This window comes from Macrobrachium nipponense, chromosome 13 (assembly GCF_015104395.2).
Source record: "Macrobrachium nipponense isolate FS-2020 chromosome 13, ASM1510439v2, whole genome shotgun sequence".
In the NCBI taxonomy this organism is placed as follows: domain Eukaryota; kingdom Metazoa; phylum Arthropoda; class Malacostraca; order Decapoda; family Palaemonidae; genus Macrobrachium; species Macrobrachium nipponense.
Genome location: NC_087206.1, coordinates 35886574 through 35907976, shown reverse-complemented (window position 1 = coordinate 35907976; position 21403 = coordinate 35886574). Strand labels below are relative to the sequence as shown.

Here is a 21403-nt window from a genome sequence, read left to right as displayed (position 1 = left end):
GTAGCTCCTAACTTTTCTAGTAATTCACCTGCTCATAGTTTGGTTTTCAGCCCTTCCCCCAGCAGCGAACCTGTAGATGCGTCTACGGAAATGGCTGCAATGAGAGCCTCAATAATCAGCTTGAAATCGCAACTGCAAGCAATGAAGGAGACAGGTAAGCGCAGTGATGTGTGCAGTGATTTGGGTTCAGTGTCCCCAGTGAAGTGGAGGGGGCGTCTGACCGACTCCGCATTGCTCCTAGGCCTAGACCTCTTTCAGACTCCCATGACCAAGGGAGGAGGAATGTCGAAAGCCGCAAGGGGGATGTAGAGTATTCCCAACGGTCAGGCGTCCCTTCGGCAGATCCTGTAGCCGCTCCCAGGCTGCCAAGGACAGCTACTGCAAAGCCGTCCTCAGGAAGTGCTTTTCGGGACTCAGACTCTTTGTCTCCCAGAAGAGGATGGAGTTCTTCCTCTAAGTCGCGTCCTCTTAAGAGATCCTAGAAGAAAACGCCAGCAAGCGAATCCAACGGTTGCGGTTCCAGTCCTGAGCCTTTTCCGGAGTATTCGCCTGCTCGTAAGAAGAGAACTATGAGATCTCCTGACTCTTCTCCGGAAGACTTATCACACAAGACGAAGGAAGTCTTGGTAGGACTCCAACAGCAGTTGTCTGCCTTAGTGGGAGTTCTTTCTGAAGGCTCTTCTAGGAAGAAAGACATTTCTCTTCCCATCAAGAGTTTCTGTTAGGAGAGCCACAGAGAGTAAGCGTCCTGGCTTTAGCAGACGCTCCTCGCCTGAAAGGTTTTCGTCCCCAGCGAGACCTTCTTCAGTCGCATATGACAGGAATCGGAAACTCCCTACGAGCAAGAGTTCTCCCAGGAGTTTTGCCAGAGACGATTTTGCCTCTCGTGGCAAGCATCAGGAGCCTGATTCGCGGATTTCTCGTGAGAGAATTCGTGCGACTAAGAGCTCCGGGAGAGAAGAGCCCCTCTCTATTCAGAGCTCCGCAAGAAGGAAGGAGCGTTCGTTCGTCCTCTTGACATTTTCCGAAGGAACAACCCTCTCCCTCTGGGAAGTACCCAGGAATCAGGAGTCCTGTAGGATCTTCTATCTCGTGGAGCAGATGCTTTACAAGGAAGCCATAGAGGAAGTAAAAGATCTCTCTTCCCAGGGGTTTTACAATCGCCTGTTTCTTGGTTCCGAAAAGCTCAGGAGGTTGGAGGCCAGTTCTGGACGTGAGCGCCCTGAACGTGTTTGTAGCAAAGAGGAAGTTCACAATGGAGACGACAGCCTCGGTGTTAGCAGCCCTGCGTCAGGGGACTGGAATGGTATCCCCTGGACTGCAGGATGCTTATTTCCACGTGCCAATACACCCGTCTTCCAGGAAATACCTCAGATTTATGGCTCAAGGAAGAGTATTTCAATTTCGGGCCCTATGCTTCAGACTATCAACAGCCCCCCAAGTATTCACGGGACTAATGAAAAATGTGGCTCACTGGCTTCACCTCGAAGGGATTCGAATATCCTTGTATCTAGACGACTGGCTGATACGAGCACAGACGCGAGTCAGATGTCTGGAGGACTTAAAACTGACACTGGAGTTAACACAGTCCTTGGGACTGTTGGTAAACCTCGAGAAATCCCAGATGATTCCCCAGCAGAACATTGTTTATCTGGGGATTCGGATGGATTCTCGGGGTTTTCATGTGGTTCCATCACAGGAAAGACAGAACCGCTGCTTGGAAAAAGTAGCAACCTTCCTAGAGAAAGAACAATGTTCCGCGAGGGAATGGATGAGTTCTTCTGGGGACCCCTTTCCTCGTTTGGAACGAGTTCATTTCTCCTAGGAAGGCTTCACCTAAGGCCGTTACAGTTCTATCTAAGAGAACGTTGGGATCAGAAATCTCAAAATCTGTCCGATTCCTTCCAGATCACGAAGGAATAAAGGAGGACCTGCGTTGGTGGATGAATCCGTGCAGGATCAACGAAGGAGTATCCCTTCACGTTCCGAACCCTCGGCTAGTGTTGTATTCCGACGCCTCAGATGCGGGGTGGGGGGGAGCCACTCTAGGGACGAGAGAAGTGTCAGGCACCTGGAGGGGAGAACAGGTGTCCTGGCACATCAATATGAAAGTAATTAGCAGCGATTCACCTGTCTCTCATACACTTCGAGGCTCAGATCTCAGGTTCAGTCCTGCCAGATCAATTCGGGACAACAACAACGCCTAGCTTACATCAAGAAGCAAGGAGGGACACACTCGTTTCTCCCTTTACAAGAAAGCAAGAGAACTACTGCTTTGGGCAGAAGAGAGAAGAATCACTCTCCGGACGAGATTCATTCAAGGGGACAAAATGTAAGAGCCGACCTTCTGAGCAGGAGAGACCAAGTACTGCCTACAGAATGGACGTTGCATCAGGAGGTATGCAACAGACTATGGAACCTCTGGGGGAGATCAAATATAGATCTTTTTGCCACCCATTGGAACAACAGGCTGGAAAGTTTACTGCTCCCCGATCGCCGACCCAAGGGCGATTTCGGTGGATGCCCTTCTCCTCGATTGGTCCGGAATAGACGGGTATGCTTTTCCTCCGTTCAAAATATTATCGGAAGTGGTAAGGAAGTTTGCAGCAGCAGAGGGAGCCAAACTGACCCTCATAGCCCCGTTCTGGCCAGCGCAAACTGGTACACAGAGGTACTGGGATGGATAGTAGATTTCCGAGATCTCTCCCAAACAGGAGCGATCTTCTCAGACAACCCCACTTCGACAGGTATCACAAAAAACCTGCCCGCTCTCGCTCTGACTGCCTTCAGACTATCGAAGGACTTGTCAGAACGAGAGGCTTTTCTCGAGAAGTTGCGAAAGCGATCGCAAGAGCTAGAAGACCATCTACTATTCGAGTCTACCAGTCGAAGTGGGATGTGTTTCGCAGATGGTGTAGAGCTCAGAAGATATCCTCTTCCAGTACCTCTGTGACAGATATAGCTGATTTCCTCCTTTACTTGAAGGAGAAATGTAATTTAGTAGTCTCTACAATTAAGGGCTATAAAAGTATGCTATCTTCAGTCTTCAGGCATAGAGGCCTTAATATTGGGGAAGACAAGATTTGCATGACACTGATAAGATCCTTCAAGACGTCAAAGAACAGAGGGATTAGAGCACCTAGTTGGAACTTAGATGTGGCGGCCTAAAATACTTAATGACCTCCAAATTCGAACCTCCCTGTAAGGCTACGTTCAGAGATCTGATAAGGAAGTCTTTATTCTTGGTCGCGCTAGCTTCACGAAAAGAGTAAGCGAACTACAAGCCTTAGAACATAATGTTGGCTTCAGGAACGACTCGGCGTTCTGTTCCTTCAAACCGATGTTTTTGGCGAAGAATGAAAACCCTTCGAAACCTTGCCTCGAACATTCGAAGTAAAAAGGAACTTTCGTCTCTAGTAGGTACAGAGCGAGAAAGGGCTCTTTGCCCATGAGAAGCCTTAAGTTCTACTTAGAAAGGAAGAACGAACTAAAGGGGAGTAAGGAAAGTTTATGGTGCTCAGTTAGAGATCCCAGAAGACAGATCTCTAAAAATGCTCAGGCGTTCTTCATCAGAGATGTATCAAGGAAGCCCATTTAGCGTGTAAAGAAGAACAACTGGACCTCCTTAGAGTTAAAGCTCACGAGGTAAGAGCAGTCGCTACCTCTTTGGCATTCCACAAGAACTTGTCGATACAGACTCTAGTGGAGTCAACCTTTTGGAGATGCAATTCGGTCTTTGCATCTCATTACTTGAGAGACATTCAAGTGACGTACGACAAGTGCTTTACTCTAGGAGCGTACGTATCTGCGGATTCGTTGCTGGACAGGGAGCTAAGAACCCAATCCTTTTTCTAGTTTTATTAGGTTAGGGTTTTTAATGGTGTTTGCATTTTATTGGTCGATTGAAAGAGGGTGCAGGAGTTGACCCCTTTCAAAGCGTAGAGCTAACATGTTAGTGTGGTCAGGTGATCGGGATTGGTCGTTATGCTCCTTGTATTGTCTTAAATACCTAAAGCTCTATCATGTAAGAGGGCGGTTTAGCCCCCGTTGGTATGATACAGGTCAAGGTTCTGCCATGTAAGTGGGTCAGCCCCCATTGGTACGATCCAAGAAAAGGCTCTGCCATGTAAGCGGGTAAGCCCCCATTGGTATGATCCGAAAGGGTTATCAGTCACAGGTCTCATCCTCTCTGGAACTCTGATGGCAAGCAGAACTCATAGACAGTATCAATGAAGTCTTCTTCCATATCAGTTAGGAACCAAGGTTGTTTTGTTAATATACCTACAACGTATGTTGTTTCCCTGTTTTTATATTCATAAATAATTAGTATGTAACTGTCTCTTGCCCTCCACCAAGGGTGTCAATCAGCTAAGTATATATCTGCCGGGGAAGTTGCATGTACAAAAATGATATTGTTAGTATACAATAAAGTTTTGTACATACTTACCCGGCAGATATATACGATTAATGGCCCGCCCAGCCTCCCCTCAGGAGACAGGTGGAAGAGAAAAATTCTGGTTAGAAAACGGGAATGGTTTCCATATTCCCGCCACCCAGCGGCGGGAGTGGGCTGGTCACCTGACCTACCTGTCGCGTGTGCCCGCGAGTTTTGAATTCTGTTGGGACGTCAGAGACTATAGCTAAGTATATATCTGCCGGGTAAGTATGTACAAAACTTTAACTTGTATACTAACAATATCATTTTTAAAAAAGTAGTGGTAATTATTGTCTAGTATGTATAATAATTTTTAAAAAAAATTTGAGGTAAAACTTACCCTCTATCCGAGACTAGATGAAGCGGGTTTGGCAAGTTGTTAAAATTGAGACAATCATCAACACATGCTCCAAATAGTTACTCCTCCATCCTTTGCAGGGTGGGGTTAAGAACAGCGAATGTCGTGGTTACTCATTCTACTCTTGTCGATAAACACAGCTGGCTGTGTAGACAAGTGCTCTGAAGTTGGGTTTTTTTTTTATATTTATCAAGTTGGATCATCTTGACTGTATTTTTTTTATTTCCTTATGGATTCTTCATGTTAATCTTTCTTATCAAATTCGCTTAGATTTCGCAAGATAAGCAGTTGCAAGGCCAGATTGCTTTCTTTAAAGAACGATACACACGAATTATGCATTGATTATTGTGGGGTAACTTGTGATTTGGACAGCTGTTGTGATCATTGCAGAGATTGGTCTTTGCAGAAGAGAGAGATGGTAATGTAACATATTAGAAGAGGAAAGGGAAGACTTAGAAAGAGTGTAAAGAGAACAGCTAGTCTTGCATATAAGTCTTCCTTAGAAGTAACTGCTTATCAAGAGATAAATAAGTTTATTGATTCTTCTTCTCTAGTAGATTCACATCCTTCCACACCCACTGAGGCAGCTCAGGGTAGTAGGTTAGATTCAGTGCAGTCTGATCTTGATTCTGTAAAATCTAGGATTGAATTTTTATGTAAAATGTTTGAATCTTTTGCATCTAATGTGTCCAGTGCATTGGTAGGGACAGTGTCCCTTATTCAATTTGAAATAAAGAAAAAGTTGTTGCTAGCATTAAATACAATGCTTGTTGTTACTTATCGGTTAAGAGAGACTGCAATATAAGTCTGCAACTGGTTGTTACTCAACTTAACTTGTAGTGGTGTGGCAGTAAAGCCAACAATTGCCTCTACTTAAGGGGGGAGCTTTGTAGCGAAGGAGTACTCCAATGGTTACCAAAGCTTCAGTGGAAGTTGTGCAGCAAAGGAGTTATATGATATCTAGCAAAATTTGAAAAGGTGCCCCATCACTATTGTAGGTGGACAGGATCCGCCCACTTTTGGGAACAGTAGGTACAAAACTGCTGAAAGCTACAATTTGTTTTCTGTCTGTTCCCGAGTAAAATCAGTGGTTTTTTTTGGCAGTTGCTTTGTATTTTTTTGATATTTCCAGACTTTTATTGACATTTCAGTAAATTGTTTATAGTTTTACTTAATTAGCTATTGGGATCAGATGTCATTATGTCAGATTCCAGCTCATCTAGTACTATTAGAATACTGTGTTTAAGGGGATGTAAGACAAGGTTAATAAAACCTTATGACTCGCATACCACCAAATATATTAAGTACATTATAGGGGGCAGAAATGTTTGAAAGATGCTAACATGTTCCTGAATGTAAGGATTGGGAGGAGGAGTAAATGGAAGCTTTATGTGTCTCATCTTGATAAGTCGTAATAGAGATAGGAAAAGAAAGGCAGCTCTTAGAGCTGAAAGTAGGGCTTCTGTAGAAGCTTCTCCGAAAGTAGCAGAAGGGGTCACTATTTCTTCTCAATCCCAACCTCCTATTATGCTCCAGTCCTTAGCCCTCCTACTCCTTTACCTCAGACTCCAATTCCAGGCTCCCATGCTTTTAAGCTTCTAATCCTGACACCATAGCCAGTCTTGAGTTAATATTTGATAAAAATTTTGAATTCATTGCTAATGCAGTAATGGAATTAGTTAATTCTTTCAGTTCTTTTGTAGAGAGATTGTCTCTCAGTGCAAGAGCTAGATCTTTGCCCAGTGGTAGTGCAGTGCTTTCCAAGGTGGCTGCTGTTTGTCCCACTGCCGCTCCTAGAAGAAGGTCCTTGTCCCACTCCCCCACACTGGGGAGAAGAGACACCGAAGTTCCAAGGAAGGCCGGTGGGGTTTGCCCACGAGCAGTTGGCCACCCTCGCGTCGAGCCTGTTGAGCGAACCCAGGCGTCGACACAGTGCCACTGGTAAAAGGCGTACTCTTTTAGTGCTAACCATCTGTCATCAGACTCAGTGGACTCTCTCCAGACTGAAAATGACCGTTGAAGAGGCAGTGCTGCTACTGGAGATAGTTCTCATCTTCCTTTTAGGAAGTACAGGGAGGTCTAGTCCAGCCAAAACCTTCTTGCAGCTTTGATTCTCATTTGTCTTTGGCCAAAGCAGCATGTCGGCTCCAGATCCCACCTAGCAGGGGCTATTCTTGGCCATAACGCCACGCCTTCTACAGGTTTAGAGAGTGACAACCAGAGGCTGTAATCACTTGCGGTGCTCTCTTACCAGGTAAGGTACAAAGGGCATTTTCTCAGTGCTTGCAATTATCTATTTTGAGTCATTACATTACCTTAATGCCTTAACTTAGGTTTTATTCGTGATTCCCACCTCCTATAGTAATGTGGAATCAGTTACTATATGTACAGGCAGTCCCCGGTTATTGGTGGGGGTCTTGTTCCGACAACTTGATGATAAGCGAAGATCTGCCATTTTTGGTGCTTATCGGCACTGATAACCGGATTTTGGCACTGATATATGGTAAATGGTGTGTCTGTTAGGTATGTATTGGCACCGATACTCTATTATCGGGATAACCAGAAATCGGTGAATTTTGATGTCGAAAATCGACAAACCCCATTGCTTGGTAAGCCCCATATGTAAAAAAACAGGATTTTTGACGTAGGAAAAATCTATTTCTGGCGATTGGTTCGTGTCGCCCAGCGAAATAATCCTTTAATTCATTATTTCTTAGGTAAATGATCTAACAAATACCAGGGAGAATAAACAAAATAAAGAATATCAAGGTCAGTATAACTGACTCGCTCACCCAAAAGAAGGGCGTCGGTATGAACACTAGGGCGAGTGAGACCACTACCACGAACTTCTTGTCAATTAGAAATTTCCCACAACAAAATCCCTCAGGGAGAGAGCCGACCCACAGAACGGGCAGCAACTACTACTACTACAACCCACGCTTAGGTGACTGCCGCGCCTCTGGTGGCCATCCTGAAGTTAGCAATCAATCTTGAGCGAAGGGTTGGGAAGAGGTGGGATTTCGCTGGGCGACACGAACGCCATCGCCCAGAAATAGATTTTTCCTACGTCAAAATCCTTTTTTCTGGGCTCAGTTTGTGTCGCTGCGCGAAATTGTACCAGAGAATTAGCACAAGATTGAAAATAAAGAAGGTCTCAATAAAACTTAAAATTCAACTATATACTATAATTGTAACAAAAATTTATACAATTGTTCATACAATCTGAATAAAGAACAATACTTAAAAAAAGTAACTTATAACGAAAATTATTTACAAAGTCTTTACACCAGTTACAGGGTTGAATATGAAATAAACATGTGTGTGAAAATCATAATTTAAAAAAAAACACACTAAATAAGTTTATAGAAACTAATACCAAATACAATAAAGCATGTTGTGTGAAAAACTTATCTAAAAACACCAAATAAGTTTCATAGATATCAATACCAAATACATAAACCATTGGTAATGGGGATGTGGGCACCCTAGCATAAAAATAAAAAAAAGGGGACCACAAATCCTAAAGTTAGTATGTACAAATCAATTGTGGGTGACCCAAGCAAAAAAATAAGGGACACCCACTAGACCATCACAAGAGCAGCTAAGACTCAAGGGCAAGTGTAGAGGAACATGGTAGGTTAGACAAACTGTTGGCTGAGATAGGTAGAAAGGAGATCTGGATCTTCAACTAAACTACTGAGCAGAGTCAGGGGAAACTATGTTACCCGCTGCAACTGCTGAAAATTTTAGAGATTCCAAAGACTTTAAGTAGTGACGCTTAAATACTGTCAGCGATTTCCATCCAGTATATTTTTTCAAATCATCAAAATTCATATGTGGAAAATAATTGATTGAAGTGGCCACTGCCCTGACATCGTGTGCCTTGGGGAAGGATTCAGGGTTAGCTTGCTTAATAAAGATAGGATCTGTTGCCTAATACCTTTAATTGATAAAGTACCACCTTTTTCTCTTCTGAAGAGGGGACCCGAAGAGGATGAGGATGTCCTAGACAGAAAGGCTCATAAGGTCGTTACTGGACAAAGAGAAAGATCTTGGGGAAGGGGTATAACCTTCCATGGTTCCCACCTCAACAAAGGATCCTCATTTTTTGCTAAAAAGCTGCGATCCGGAGAAAGCAGAACTTCTCCTGAAGGAAGAAATTCTACATGACCCGCATCTCTGGATAACGCCGACAGTTCTGAAATTCTAGCTCCTGAAGCCAAGCTTAATAAAAATAATGTTCTTTTTCTTAAGAGCATTATAAATGAACCCCATGCCGCATCTTTATCTGTATCCTAAGCCAGTTTTAGAACCTCATTTAGAAAACCATGACCAACTGAAGTAAGGCCTTACTGAAGGTCTAAGTCTAGCACAAGCCTTGTGAATAGACGAAAAGTAAGAATCTGTTAAGTCTATGTTAAAACCCAACTGAAAAATCTTCTTCAAGGCTGACTTGTTTGTCGTAATAGTACTAGCTGCGAACCCTTTTTCAAATAAGGATCTGAAAAAGGATATAGCCGAATTGATTGTCATGATTTTAATGTCTGATTCCCTCAGGAAGGATGCCAACTTTTTAACTGCAGCGTCATACTGCCTCAAAGTTGAATCCCTTTTATCTGATTCCAGGAAAAGGATATTTCGTGGATCGATATTTGCATCCCTCTTGGCCGCAAACTTCATGAAGTCCATAAGTTAGGGCTTTGAGAATTCCTGAGTGGAAGCGAACACAGTCTTCATTTGTACTGACTGAGAGAGTCTGGGATTGGGAATTCGAAGAGGACGAAGACCCAATTCCAGCAGCAGGGGGTACCAGTTGCTCTATCTGACCCTTGAACATCCTGAGTTTGTTCAGTACTTTCAGGAGAAGATTCACTGGAGGAAAGACATAAATCCTCTCCCAGTTGTTCCAATCTATGGACAGGGCGTCCGTGGCATAGGCCAGAGGGTCCAGGTTGGGAGCCACATAACAGGGAAAGTTTGTGGTTCGTTGAGATGCAAACAGATCTACTTGCAGGCCTGGTACCCTCCGGAGAATCCATTGGAACGAACTGTTGTCCAGTGACCATTCCGACTCCAGAGGAACTGAACGGGATAGAGCATCTGCTATGACGTTTCTCACTCCGGCCAGATGGGTGGAGGAGAGGTGCCAACCGAACTTGTCCGCCAGGTGTCTTGACTTGGAGCCTCCCTGTTTATACAGTGAACTACCACTGCGCTGTCCAGAACTAACTTTATATGAGAGTTCTTTGGAGGACGTAACCTCTTCAGAGTCAGGACACTGCCATTGCTTCCAATACATTTATGTGACGCTGGCGGAATTGGGGTGACCATGTTCCCTGAACTTTTTTTTTTTTTTTTTTTTTTTTTTTTTTTTTTTTTTTTTTTTTTTTTTTTTTTTTTTTTTTTTTTTTTTTTTTTTTTTTTTTTTTTTTTTTCTTGAACTGAGAATATCCTCCCCAGCCGCTTAATGAAGCGTCTGTGTGGATGGTGATTCCCGGAGGGGAAACTGAAGGGTTACTGACATGGACAGGTTCTTCAACTTTGTCCAAGGGCGCAGACGATTCCGTAGAATCTGTGGTATTGTTGATAGCTTGTCCCTGGATCTGACATTTGCTCGTGAGCGCCAGATCCTGGTTAAGTCTTTCAGTTTGGCTTTCATCAAGATGTTTGTCACTGAGGCAAATTGAAGGGAACCTAGGATTCTTTCCTGGTTTCTCCTTGAAGCATATTTGTACTTTAGAAATTGCTTCACTGACTTCGCTATTTCTTTCCTCTTGGCTGATGGAATCGACAGAGTATGGGAGGATAGATTCCATTGGATGCCCAGCCATTGAAAGTTGGACTCCGGATGAGTCTTGACTTTGTCCTGTTTATCTGGAACCCCAGTAGTATTTCCAGGAATTGAATGACCTTCATTGTGGCTTTGCGACATTCCTCAACTGTTGGTGCCCAAATCAACCAGTCGTCAGGGTACGCTACTACCATTATCCCTTGAGACCTCAGTTGCTGAATGACTACTTCCGCCAATTTCGTGAATATTCTGGGTGCTACATTCAGACCGAAAGGAACTACCTTGAAGGAGAATGCTTGGTCTCTTAGTCTGAAGCCCAGATAAGGGCAAAAAAAAAAAATAAAAAAAAAAAAAAATAAAAACAACTTAAAAAAAAAAAAAAATAAAAGGCGAAAAGTGTCTTGCCAAGTAGGGATATGATAGTATCGTCTGTAAGATCGATAGAGGTGGTGACGGCCCCACGGGGAAGTAAGGTCCGCACCTGCGAGATAGTCAGCATTTTGAACTTGTCGCAGCGAATGGCAAGTTTAAGCGGGGCAAGTCTAAGATTACCCTTCTTTTTAGTGAGCCTTTCTTTGTACGTGAACAAGCGACCATGAAACTTTAATCTCTTGACTCTCGCTATTGCTCCTTTCTGAAGGAGCTCCTCTGCATACTCCGTCAGTTCTTTCGATGGAAGTTGAAGGAACGGTCTGGGTGGAGGGGGGCCTCCAATCCAACTCCAACCCAGGCCTTTCGACACAAGCTTTGTGCCCATTTGCTGAATCCCCACCGATGCCGGAAGAGAAACAGCCTCCTCCTACCTTGGAGATCTCACTGCTGTTGGGTCGAGTGACCTCCGCGGCCTCCACGGAAGTGCTTTGCCCCCATTGAGCGACCTTCCTGATCCTCTCTGACAAATAAAAGGATCCCCTAGCCCTACCTCCCTGGCGAAACCGGGTCATAGTGTTGGAAGGCTTCGCCCTCGAAACACCTGGTTTAAAGGCTGGGAGACAGCGTAGGAAGTGGAAGGCTGAGCCTGAGGGGAAATCACGTAAATGGGTTGAGCCGGTGTCTTCGATGTAGAAGGCTGGCCTGGTTGAACGATCGGCACAGCTGACACAGCTTGGTTGAAGCGTTGAGGCTTTTCTGTTAAGGCTGGAATCGTTTAGCCTTTTTCAGCTTTTTGCCTGCTGAAGGCTGATCTTGGCCCCTCTTAGCAGTGAGGCCCCAACGATCCTTGAGGCTCTGATTGACCCTCGTTGCTTCATTCTGGACCTCCTTGACCATTGCTTCCGGGAAGAGGTCTGCCCCCCAGATGTTTGAAGAAAGCAGCTTATTCGGCTCATGCCGAATAGTTGCTTCCTGGAGGACATGCTTCCGACAATTGACCCTCGCTGTCACAAACTCGTACAAGTCCGATTGGACCGTATAAGTCTGCGACTTGGTCAATAACTTGAAGAGCGGCTCTGAAGCGTAGGATATAGCCGCTACTTCCGTCATTGCCATGGTGTTCATAGACCTGGCAAGCCTAGTCTTAGCCTCAAACTCAGCTTGAATGAGGCTATCAGGAAGTCTTGGTAGCTTCTCGCCGAACTGTCCATGGCGCAGTCCGGCTTGAGCTTACCTGCCGAGAAGGTGTTTGGCAGATCCTCCCACAAATCTCCAAGCGAAGGGAGCAAAGGAGAAGTGGGATCTGCTTCCCTTAACTGAGGCAAGGGTTCTCCCTTCAAGCCAGCTGGGATGGTAACAGTGGCGATCTTCGTTAAGAAGGGGAGAGGAGCTCTTCCTCCATCGTAAAGATGGTGAAGGGACTCTTGAAAGCCTGAATCCTGGTGTTAGAGCAGTCCATCTCCTCTAAACACCGAAGCCACTCTCTTTGAGCCTGGTCCCGGGAGTACAGCACTGTCTCCCTCGGGACCTTATTCTCCCTGGTATAGCTGCCTCCGTCAGCCTGGCGTAGCCAATGAACGGCGGTTGAAGATTCTCCGGATAAAACTCGAAGTCTTCAATCCTTCGAGTACCGCACTCCGGATGGAAATGAGTCGTCCTGCAAAGGGGCGTAGGAAGAACCACCACTCTCCAGGGGTTGTTCATTGTGAACGGAGGAAGAGAATCATGGGGAGGAAGCTGGACCAGACCAACACCAGGTGCTGGGGAGGTAGCTTGAGGGCTTGGTTTAAATCCGGATATTATGTTCTCCTGTGTAGTGATCCTGTCGGATAACTGTGAGAACATCTGCTCCATACTGTTCCTCAATGAGCCTACAAATCCCCCATCTGTTTCATCATCCCAACGGAGAAAGCGTTGGGATCAAAGGCAGGAGCCGATGCAGAGGTGGAAGGGTAACTCGCTAGAGGTACCTCAGGAGGAGGGGAGACCGTTGACTCCGCCGGAGTACGGGGCCTCTCCTTGGAGGACTTGCTCTTGGAAGACCTAGAGCCTGAAGCAGAAGATTTACCCTTCTCTGCTCCGGGATTTGTTTGAAACCGAAGACTTAAGAGACGATGACATTGACGAAGCCTTTTTGGACGACGACGACGCCTTCGTTAGGGTTTTCTGCGCTCTGTGCCCTTCACCTTAGGTTTCACAGAAAGCGCTAGGCGTAGAATACTGGAGCTCAGCTCCCGTAAAGCCTTGGAAGGAAGCAGTAGAGATAGCGGGAGAAGAAGATCCAGAGGCGCCCAAGGGAAGCCCTTGAGCGTCCAACGTACCTACCTCGACCAACAGGTCGTCTACACCTACCATTGGTTCAACATTTAAGGTCTAACGTGGCGACTTCCGCTGAAATGTCCTGCCTGGTTCCTTCATACATGCGGCGACCTGCCGCTGGATTGCTGTCATCGTCGGGGCTGCCTCCGCCGGGTCTCAACATACCCCGTCGACTTGCCGCCGGGGAATAGCAGGACAGCCATCCTCTTTTCTAAGATGTAGGGCTGTCCCTTGGCGGCGTTCTTGCCGAAGCCGCCGACCCAAGCCCTCAAGTTGCCAGGGCGGTCTCTCTAACCGCGGCAGCCTGGAAGAGAGGGTGTCTATTAGCTTTTAGTTTAAAGTTGAGGTTCAAACCTTAGACTAAAATAGAGCTTTAAGCCTACACATTTCGGGCATATATTTCACAAAATATGGAGAATTTAAGCTAAAAGACATATTTGAAACTTAGACTTAAGATATAATCAGATTTATATGCTATATGTACAGCTGGAAATACTTACCCCGTCCAAAAACTGACTCACAAGATCATAGCAGATCGTACACGTTTCGTGGAACCAGACCTGCAGATTCCCGTGAGGAGTCGCGCACAGAGCGTGGGACCTGCAGACTTCATGACCCACAGGGGTCCTGGAGCACGGCGTTGCACCCCGGGTGCTCACAGTTGGTAGTCTGTAAGTGAAGGATACATGAGTATCATTATAACACTTACAGGGCTACTCTAGAACTCCGTTGCATGCCGGAGAGTGAAAAATTTTTGGGCATAACCCCTCCCCTACCGCCTTAATAGGCATAAATATATAGCTCCGGGTGGTGAGCGAAGTAGGAAAACAGAGGGCAAGGGAGGGACCCAGCTTAAGATAACTTATCAATAACTTATGATTAACTTAAGCATAAAAATAGCACAAAATTTTCGGAGGACGATTCCGAATCGCGGTGGTGTCCGACTCCGCCGGCGTGGCCGGAGAGACGGATGGGTAAAGTATAAAAGTGACCGACTGTACGCCTGAAGTCCGCCAGTAGGCGGGGCTACTTAGCTCCCTCCCTCGCAATTGGCGGAGCTCTGGGAAGAAAAACAGAGAACCGACATCACGGGGAGAAGGCGAGAGGGCGAAACAGAACTCGAGTCTACAGCGGAGCGACAGAGCAACAAAGGAGGGGGGAGGGGGGAGGCAACCCCCCAACTTCGCCACAGCGGAGCACCGTGAAGCAGAGAGACAAGGTCACTCCCAGTCCAGTGTCTGTCCAGTCTCCCCTACTCCCTCCGCGTAGGGAGAGGGAAACGGGCCCGGGTGGAGCGAGCAAGGACAGACCTCCCTCCCCCCAACTCATGGGAGAGCGGGGGGGGGGGGAGGGCAAGGCGACTGGGACGGGCGTCTGGCTGTACCGCGATCACAGGGTGACCACGGTACGATAACACGATATAAACAACGAATCGATAGCCTAGGTTAATGCAACCAAACTGATCAGCAAGATGCAACAACTGATGCAACAAAACTGATAATAAGGAAGCAACAAAACTAATGGGGACCATTGTACCAGAAACCTAGGCTAAGATAACGTACAGACGCCCTAGGCTAAACCAAAACCAAAATAAAATAATTAAAATATAACAAAATAACACAAAAGCAGAAATGGAAATATATAGAAGAAGGAAAAAAAAAAATCCAGGAGTGTACAACTACCCGAAAGAAAGTCTACCACTCAAAGCTAGCCTGGGCCGATACTAAGAGCTATGGACTAGGGGTCTGATAGAAGAGATAATCCTACGTAAGGTAGAGTAAGACATGCATGCATGACATAAAACCAATGCAGGCTAGATCCCCTAGCGAAATAATAATCATAAAAAAGGTCTAGAGACGCACAGAATAAAATGGAAGGTTCCAGTATGGGAGACCGAGAACGAACCCGCCACGAGGCAGAACAATGCCGCCATGCTTCCGACCAAGAATCTGTATTTATACCTAAAAAACGGCAAATACTGACTCAAGGAAGGAACGAACTAAAATAGGAACCTTTCGGGATACTTAACTTAGCTGATGCGATGGCAGAACGTTCCAATAATGGCGAAAAAATCCGTGAAAAAGCATGAAAAACACAAGAGCAAGAAAAATAGCAGCGTCTCGTAGACCTCTAACTTAAAGGATGGCCACCAGAGGCGCGGCAGTCACCTAAGCGTGGGTTGTAGTAGTAGTAGTTGCTGCCCCGTTCTGTGGGTCGGCTCTCTCCCTGAGGGATTTTGTTGTGGGAAATTTCTAATTGACAAGAAGTTCGTGGTAGTGGTCTCACTCGCCCTAGTGTTCATACCGACACCCTTCTTTTGGGTGAGCGAGTCAGTTATACTGACCTTTTCTTTAGTTTTAGTTTTATTCTCTGGTATTTGTTAGATCATTTACCTAAGAAATAATGAATTAAAGGATTATTTCGCGCAGCGACACGAACTGAGCCCAGAAATTATATTTTTAAAATAAAATTTTACTTATACTTAAACTGTTATCACATAGTCATTTCTTGCTCGCGGTTTTGGCCAGCATCCAGCCAATGCTCTTGAGCAAAAGTGTTGTATCGTCAAACTAGGACCTCATGGTTTCGAGGAGCAGTAGGAAAAAGTAAACAAAACTGTTATCAGCTGATATCATCATGGCAGCCCAGAAATTGTCGGACTGTTGCAAGATGTGCTGCAGTGATGTGTTTTCTCAGGATATTATGTGAATGCAAGAGTAACAAAAAACAAAACGTTTTGTGGGTTTGAGAGTGGCTCAGGATAAGAGAACCCAAAGGTCTGAGTGTGCGTCCTATCAGCAGCAGCCATCTTGGTTGTTTACACTATGTGGTCGCTCGCGGTTCATGCTTGCTGCTTCCCGTCCAGTCAGGAAGCCAAAATCTCGAGCTAAAAGCTCCCGGTTTGCCATTTTCAGCGGCAACGGCTCGCTGCTGGAGAAAAAAAGGCCTAGTGTAAGGCCACCTTTACCAAGCAATAACATAATTAGAGCCCTTCCCTCCTCCCATTGGATGGACACGGCGGCGCAAACGAATTGTACCGCTCTGCAGTTTGTACCTATCATTCCCAAAGTTGGTTGGGTCCTGTTCACCTACACTAGTGATGGTGGCACCACAGCTAAATTTGACATTTTTACTGCCGTGGTAGAAGCTTGCAGCTACATATGTATGTAATGCTTGGTAAGTAGTATGTATATGTAACATTTATAATTTTATTCTAAAAATATTCTATAAGTTGTGGTTAGCATTTTAGGCCTGGTAAAAGATAATATTTTTATTTTTTCTTATAATTCAGAATGGAGTTACCACTGGACCGCCAGCCGGAAGACGTGCGGAGGAGGTTGGGCAAGTTCAGCTAAAGCAGGGTACGTACACTCAATAAAATTTTGCACTGCTTTCCAAACCACCTTTGGATAATCCTACAGATTACCTTCTGTCAGCTTCCTTGTACAGTAATACCTTGGAATACAAGCAGCCCAACATACAAATTTTTTTTAGATACAAGCTGCAAAGGGATCGTCGGGACGAACTCGTCAGGACGCCTGTCGTGACGCTCATCGGACTACTCGTCAGGAACGCCAGCTGGACGCTTTTCAGGACGCTCGTACGGACACTCGTCGGGATGCTTCTCTGGACGCTCCCCCGCCGACACCCTGGAACGCTCATCAGGACGCTCATCAGGACGCTATCAGGACGCTCTTCAGGACGCTCGCCGACTTCAAGACGCTCGTTTCAAGACGCTAGTCAAGACTCTCTTCAAGGCGTTTTATCCGCAGTTTGCCGGAGACAGCTTCGGAGGCTGTTTTGAAAGATGTCCAGCCTTGTGCGCGAGGAGTTCTGCTTCGAAGCGTAGATCTCTTTTGAGAGTGGGGTCTAAAGGTCTTAGACCTCTCCATTCTGTGGACCCGTCGGTTGCTCCTGTAGAAGAAGGAGAAGTAAGCGTTATACGGAGGCAGTAGAATGAAGAGCAACCTTCAACATCGTCTTCATCGGATTACCAGGTCATGGCCCGTCTTCTTCGTTCTTCGTTTGGAGACAAGTTTCAACCCTCGGCCCCTTGCTCTCTTCCTCTTCACAGTTCTCATCTTCCAAATCTAGTAAATCGCTAGGATTTGTAAAATGAAGACTTCTCTTTCGACCAAGAGAGCATTCAAGAAGGTCCATGACTGGATGGACTCGAGAAAGGCTCAAGGAAAGACTTCTTTTGCCCTGCCTCCGTCGAGACTCAATGGCAAAGCAGGGGTGTGGGTATGAGACAGGAGAGGACGTTGGGTTGAGGGTTCCTTCCTCTGCCCAAGGCGACTTTGCCAGCTTGGTTGACGCTCCGAGGAGGTCTCTACTTTCATCGGTGAAGGTGTCGTGGACGCCTTCTGAAGTTGGATCACCATCTAAAGGGACTTGTTTTCGGACGATGGAAGTTTTTAACTTCTTGGACTGGTGTTTGGGAGTCCCCCCTAGATGTTCAGTCATGGAGTCCGGACTCGATTAGTCTGGGGGAGCTGTCCAAAAACGTGCTAGCGTGTAGGGACAAGGCCGTCAGGGATGGTTTTGAGGAGCTGGCTTTGCACTTTTGTACAGGGCTCTTGAAAAAGAGAGCTTTGTACTGCACTTTACTGCGAAGTCTGTTTCTCCCTCTCAGAGGCCAGAGTTGCTGTTCGCCCCTCTTTCGAGCCATCTCTTCCCCCAGTCGATGATTCAAAGATCTAGCCGTCAGCCTGCAAGAGAAGGCTACACAAGACCTTCTGGCCCAGTCTTCCAGACGTCCGGCAGTCCCTTCGACTTCTACGCTGGGGCAAGCTTCCAAGAAGCAGAAGCCCTTTCGAGGGGGAGCTTCCTCGAGATCGTCTCCTCGAGGAAGAGGTCTTCCCAGAGGCAGAGCTCCTTCCAAGATCAGGGTAAAAAGTGAGAGTCAGTCCTTCAGACACCAGTCGGAGCCAGGCTTCATTTATTTGCAAGAGCCTGGAGAGAGAGAGAGGCAGACAACTGGTCCCTCGATGTCATCGAGCGAGGATACAAGATCCTCTTCCTCGAACCTCCCCCGCTGTGCACGACACCCAGGGATTTATCATCCTCTTACCATCGGGAGAAAGAAAGCAGCAGATTCTGTACGATCTGCTCGAGCAAATGCTCGAAAAAAGGACTGTGGAACAGGTCCTAGACCTGGAATCCCCAGGCTTCTACAACAGGTTGTTCCTGGTGCCGAAACAGTCGGGAGGATGGCGACCAATGTGTATTTAGATGTCAGCAGATTGAACTTTTTTGTGGAGAAGCAAAAGTTCAAAATGGAAACGCCCTAGTCAGTTCTAGGGGCCTTAAGACCAGGCGACTGGAGGTGTCCTTAGACCTTCAGGACGCTTATTTTCACATCCCGATCCATCCTCATTCGATGAAGTACCTGCGGTTTGTCCTTAAGGGGAAAGTTTTTCAATTCAGGGCTCTTTGCTTCGGGTTAAGCACGGCCCCGATGATATTCACAATATTAATGAAGAATGTGGCGAGATGGCTTCATCTTTCCAACATAAGGATCTCTCTATATTTAGACGACTGGCTGATTCGAGCCTCTTGCGAAGGCAAAGTGTCTGAAGGACCTTTACACGATGTTGGATTTGGCGAAAGTCCTTGGGACTTCTGGTAAACTTCGAAAAGTCCCATCTGATCCCGATGCAGTCCATCGTGTATCTGGGGATTCAGATGGATTCAGTGGCTTTTCGAGCTTTTCCGTCCCAGGAACGTCAGCAGCAAGGCTTAGACAAGTTTCAGCCTTCCTGGGGAAAGAAACATGCTCGGTGAGGGAATGGATGAGTCTGCTGGGGACCATTTCCTTGCTGGAGAAGTTTGTTTCCCTGGGGAGACTGCACCTCAGACCTCTCCAGTTTTTCCTGACGGAAAACTGGCAAGACAAGGAGGATCTAGATTCGATCTTGAGGATCTCGAAGGAGGTAAAGGATCACCTAAAGTGGTGGCTCGACCCCGTAAAACTATCAGAGGGTTTTTTTTTTTTTCTCAAGCTTCAGAGCCCCAACCTAGTGTGTTTTTCAGACGCGTCCACCTCGGGATGGGGAGCAACACTAGGGGGGAAGGAAGTGTCAGGCACCTGGAGAGGGGAACAGGTGTCCTGGCACATAAGAGTTGGCAGCCATTCATTTGGCTCTCCAGTTCTTTGAAGACCAAGTCTCAAACCGAATTGTCCAGATCAACTCAGACAATACCACAGCTCTGGCTTACCCTCAAGAAACAGGGAGGAACGCACTCTCGATCCCTGTTCAGTCTAGCAAGAGAGATCCTGTTGTGGGCACAAGCACGAGACGTAACGATCCTTATGAGGTTCATGGCAGGTGTTGAGAACGTCCGTGCAGATCTTCTCAGTTGGCAAGATCAACTGCTGCCGACCGAATGGATTCTTCACCAGGAGGTATGCGAGGAGCTGTGGAGGCTATGGGGACTTCCTCTAGTAGACCTCTTTGCTACATCGAGGACGAAGAGACTTCCGCTATACTGCTCCCCTGTTCTCGATCCAGGAGCAGTAGCGATAGATGCCCTTCTCTGGGATTGGACAGGGATGGACCTTTATGCCTTCCCCCCATTCAAGATCTTGGGAGAAGTCATGAGGAAGTTCGCAGCATCGGAAGGGACGAGGAATGACTTTGATCGCCCCGCTTTGGCCTGCGAAAGAATGGTTCACAGAGGTCATGACCTTCTTGGTAGACTTCCCAAGGACGCTACCCTTGAGGACAGATCTACTCAGACAGCCCCACCTTCGAGAGGTACCACAAAAACCTCTCCGCTCTGAGTCTGACTGCGTTCAGACTATCGAAAAGTTGGCCAGAGCGAGAGGTTTTCAAGGACCAGTGGCAAGAGCTATTGCCAATGCAAGGAGAGCTTCCTCTCTTGCAGTGTACCAATCGAAGTGGGCCGCTTTCAGGAGTGATGTAGAAAGAAGGGCGTTTCCTCTACCACGACCTCTGTGAACCAAATAGCGGACTTCCTCCTTTATCTAAGGAATGATTTGAAGCTAGCAGTCCCGACAATTAAAAGGCTGCAGGAGTGTGTTGGACGGGCAGTGTTTAGACACAGAGGCCTGGACTTGGCTAATAACAAAGACCTTCACGATCTTTTAAGATCCTTTGAGACCACGAAGGTAGCTCAGCCTAAGCTGCCTTCCTGGAACTCGGACGTGGTCTTGAAGTTCCTGATGTCCAGTCTGTTCGAACCTCTCCAGGATGCATCTTTGAGGGATGTTACCAGAAAGGCTGTTTTCCTAACTGCTCTGGCGACGGCGAAGAGAGTTTGCGAAATTCAAGCTATCAGTAAGCATGTTGGTTTTAAAGGGCATAATGCTGTTTGTTCGTTGAGCCCAACGTTCCTAGCCAAAAATGAAACAAAAACCCGTCCAACCCTTGGCCCAAGAGCTTTGAGATCAAAGGGATGGCTGAAATTATTGGACAAGAGCCAGAAAGAGTCCTGTGCCCTGTCAGGGCTCTCAAATTTTATTTGCGAAGACAAAGGAATGTTGAGGCCCTTCAAGCAATTTGTGGTCTTCGGTAAGAAGGCCAGACTTACCGATGTCTAAGAATGCTCTGGGCATTCTTCTTGAGAGACACCATCAAGGAGGCTCATTCATCTTGTAAGATAGTGATTTGAAATTGTTTAAAGTGAATGCGCATGAAGTGAGAAACTATCGCAACCTCAGTAGCTTTCCAAAAGAATATGGCTCTCAGTGACATCCTGGGTGCCACCTTTTGGTGGAGCAACTCTGTGGGACGTGAAGACGGCATACGAGAACTGCTTTTCGCTAGGGCCATACGTCTCCGCAGACACAATTTTGGGGGCAGGGGGGGGAAGGGGGAAGTATCGTTTACTTCATTCCTATCCTGTAGAAAATGGTTAGGAGGAGTTTTTAATTTGATTTTGTTTATGGTTGTTGGGTCGGCTGCCGGAGGCGGACTTCCCAGTCTTTTAGCTTAGATAGGCTACCTTAACTTTTGCTGGTTTTGGTCAGGTGGTGGTTTATTGCTTCGTTGCCCTCATTGTATGGTCAAATGGTCTAGTCACATTGTGGTCACGCCCCCGTTGACAGATCATCTAGAACTCACCAGCTATATAGGTCACTACCTCGCTGGAGACTCTAGTA

At 46.4% G+C, this 21403-nt stretch overlaps 1 protein-coding gene across 1 annotated transcript in view; it reads left to right on the top strand.

The window, feature by feature from the left end:
- LOC135225292 (intraflagellar transport protein 43 homolog) overlaps window positions 1-21403 on the top strand; it is a 222630-nt gene that overhangs the window by 8554 nt on the left and 192673 nt on the right. Inside the window, 3 exon segments of the mRNA XM_064264621.1 lie at window positions 4793-4801; window positions 16575-16606; window positions 16609-16637. Of these exon segments, the coding sequence (XP_064120691.1) occupies window positions 4793-4801; window positions 16575-16606; window positions 16609-16637 (70 nt within the window).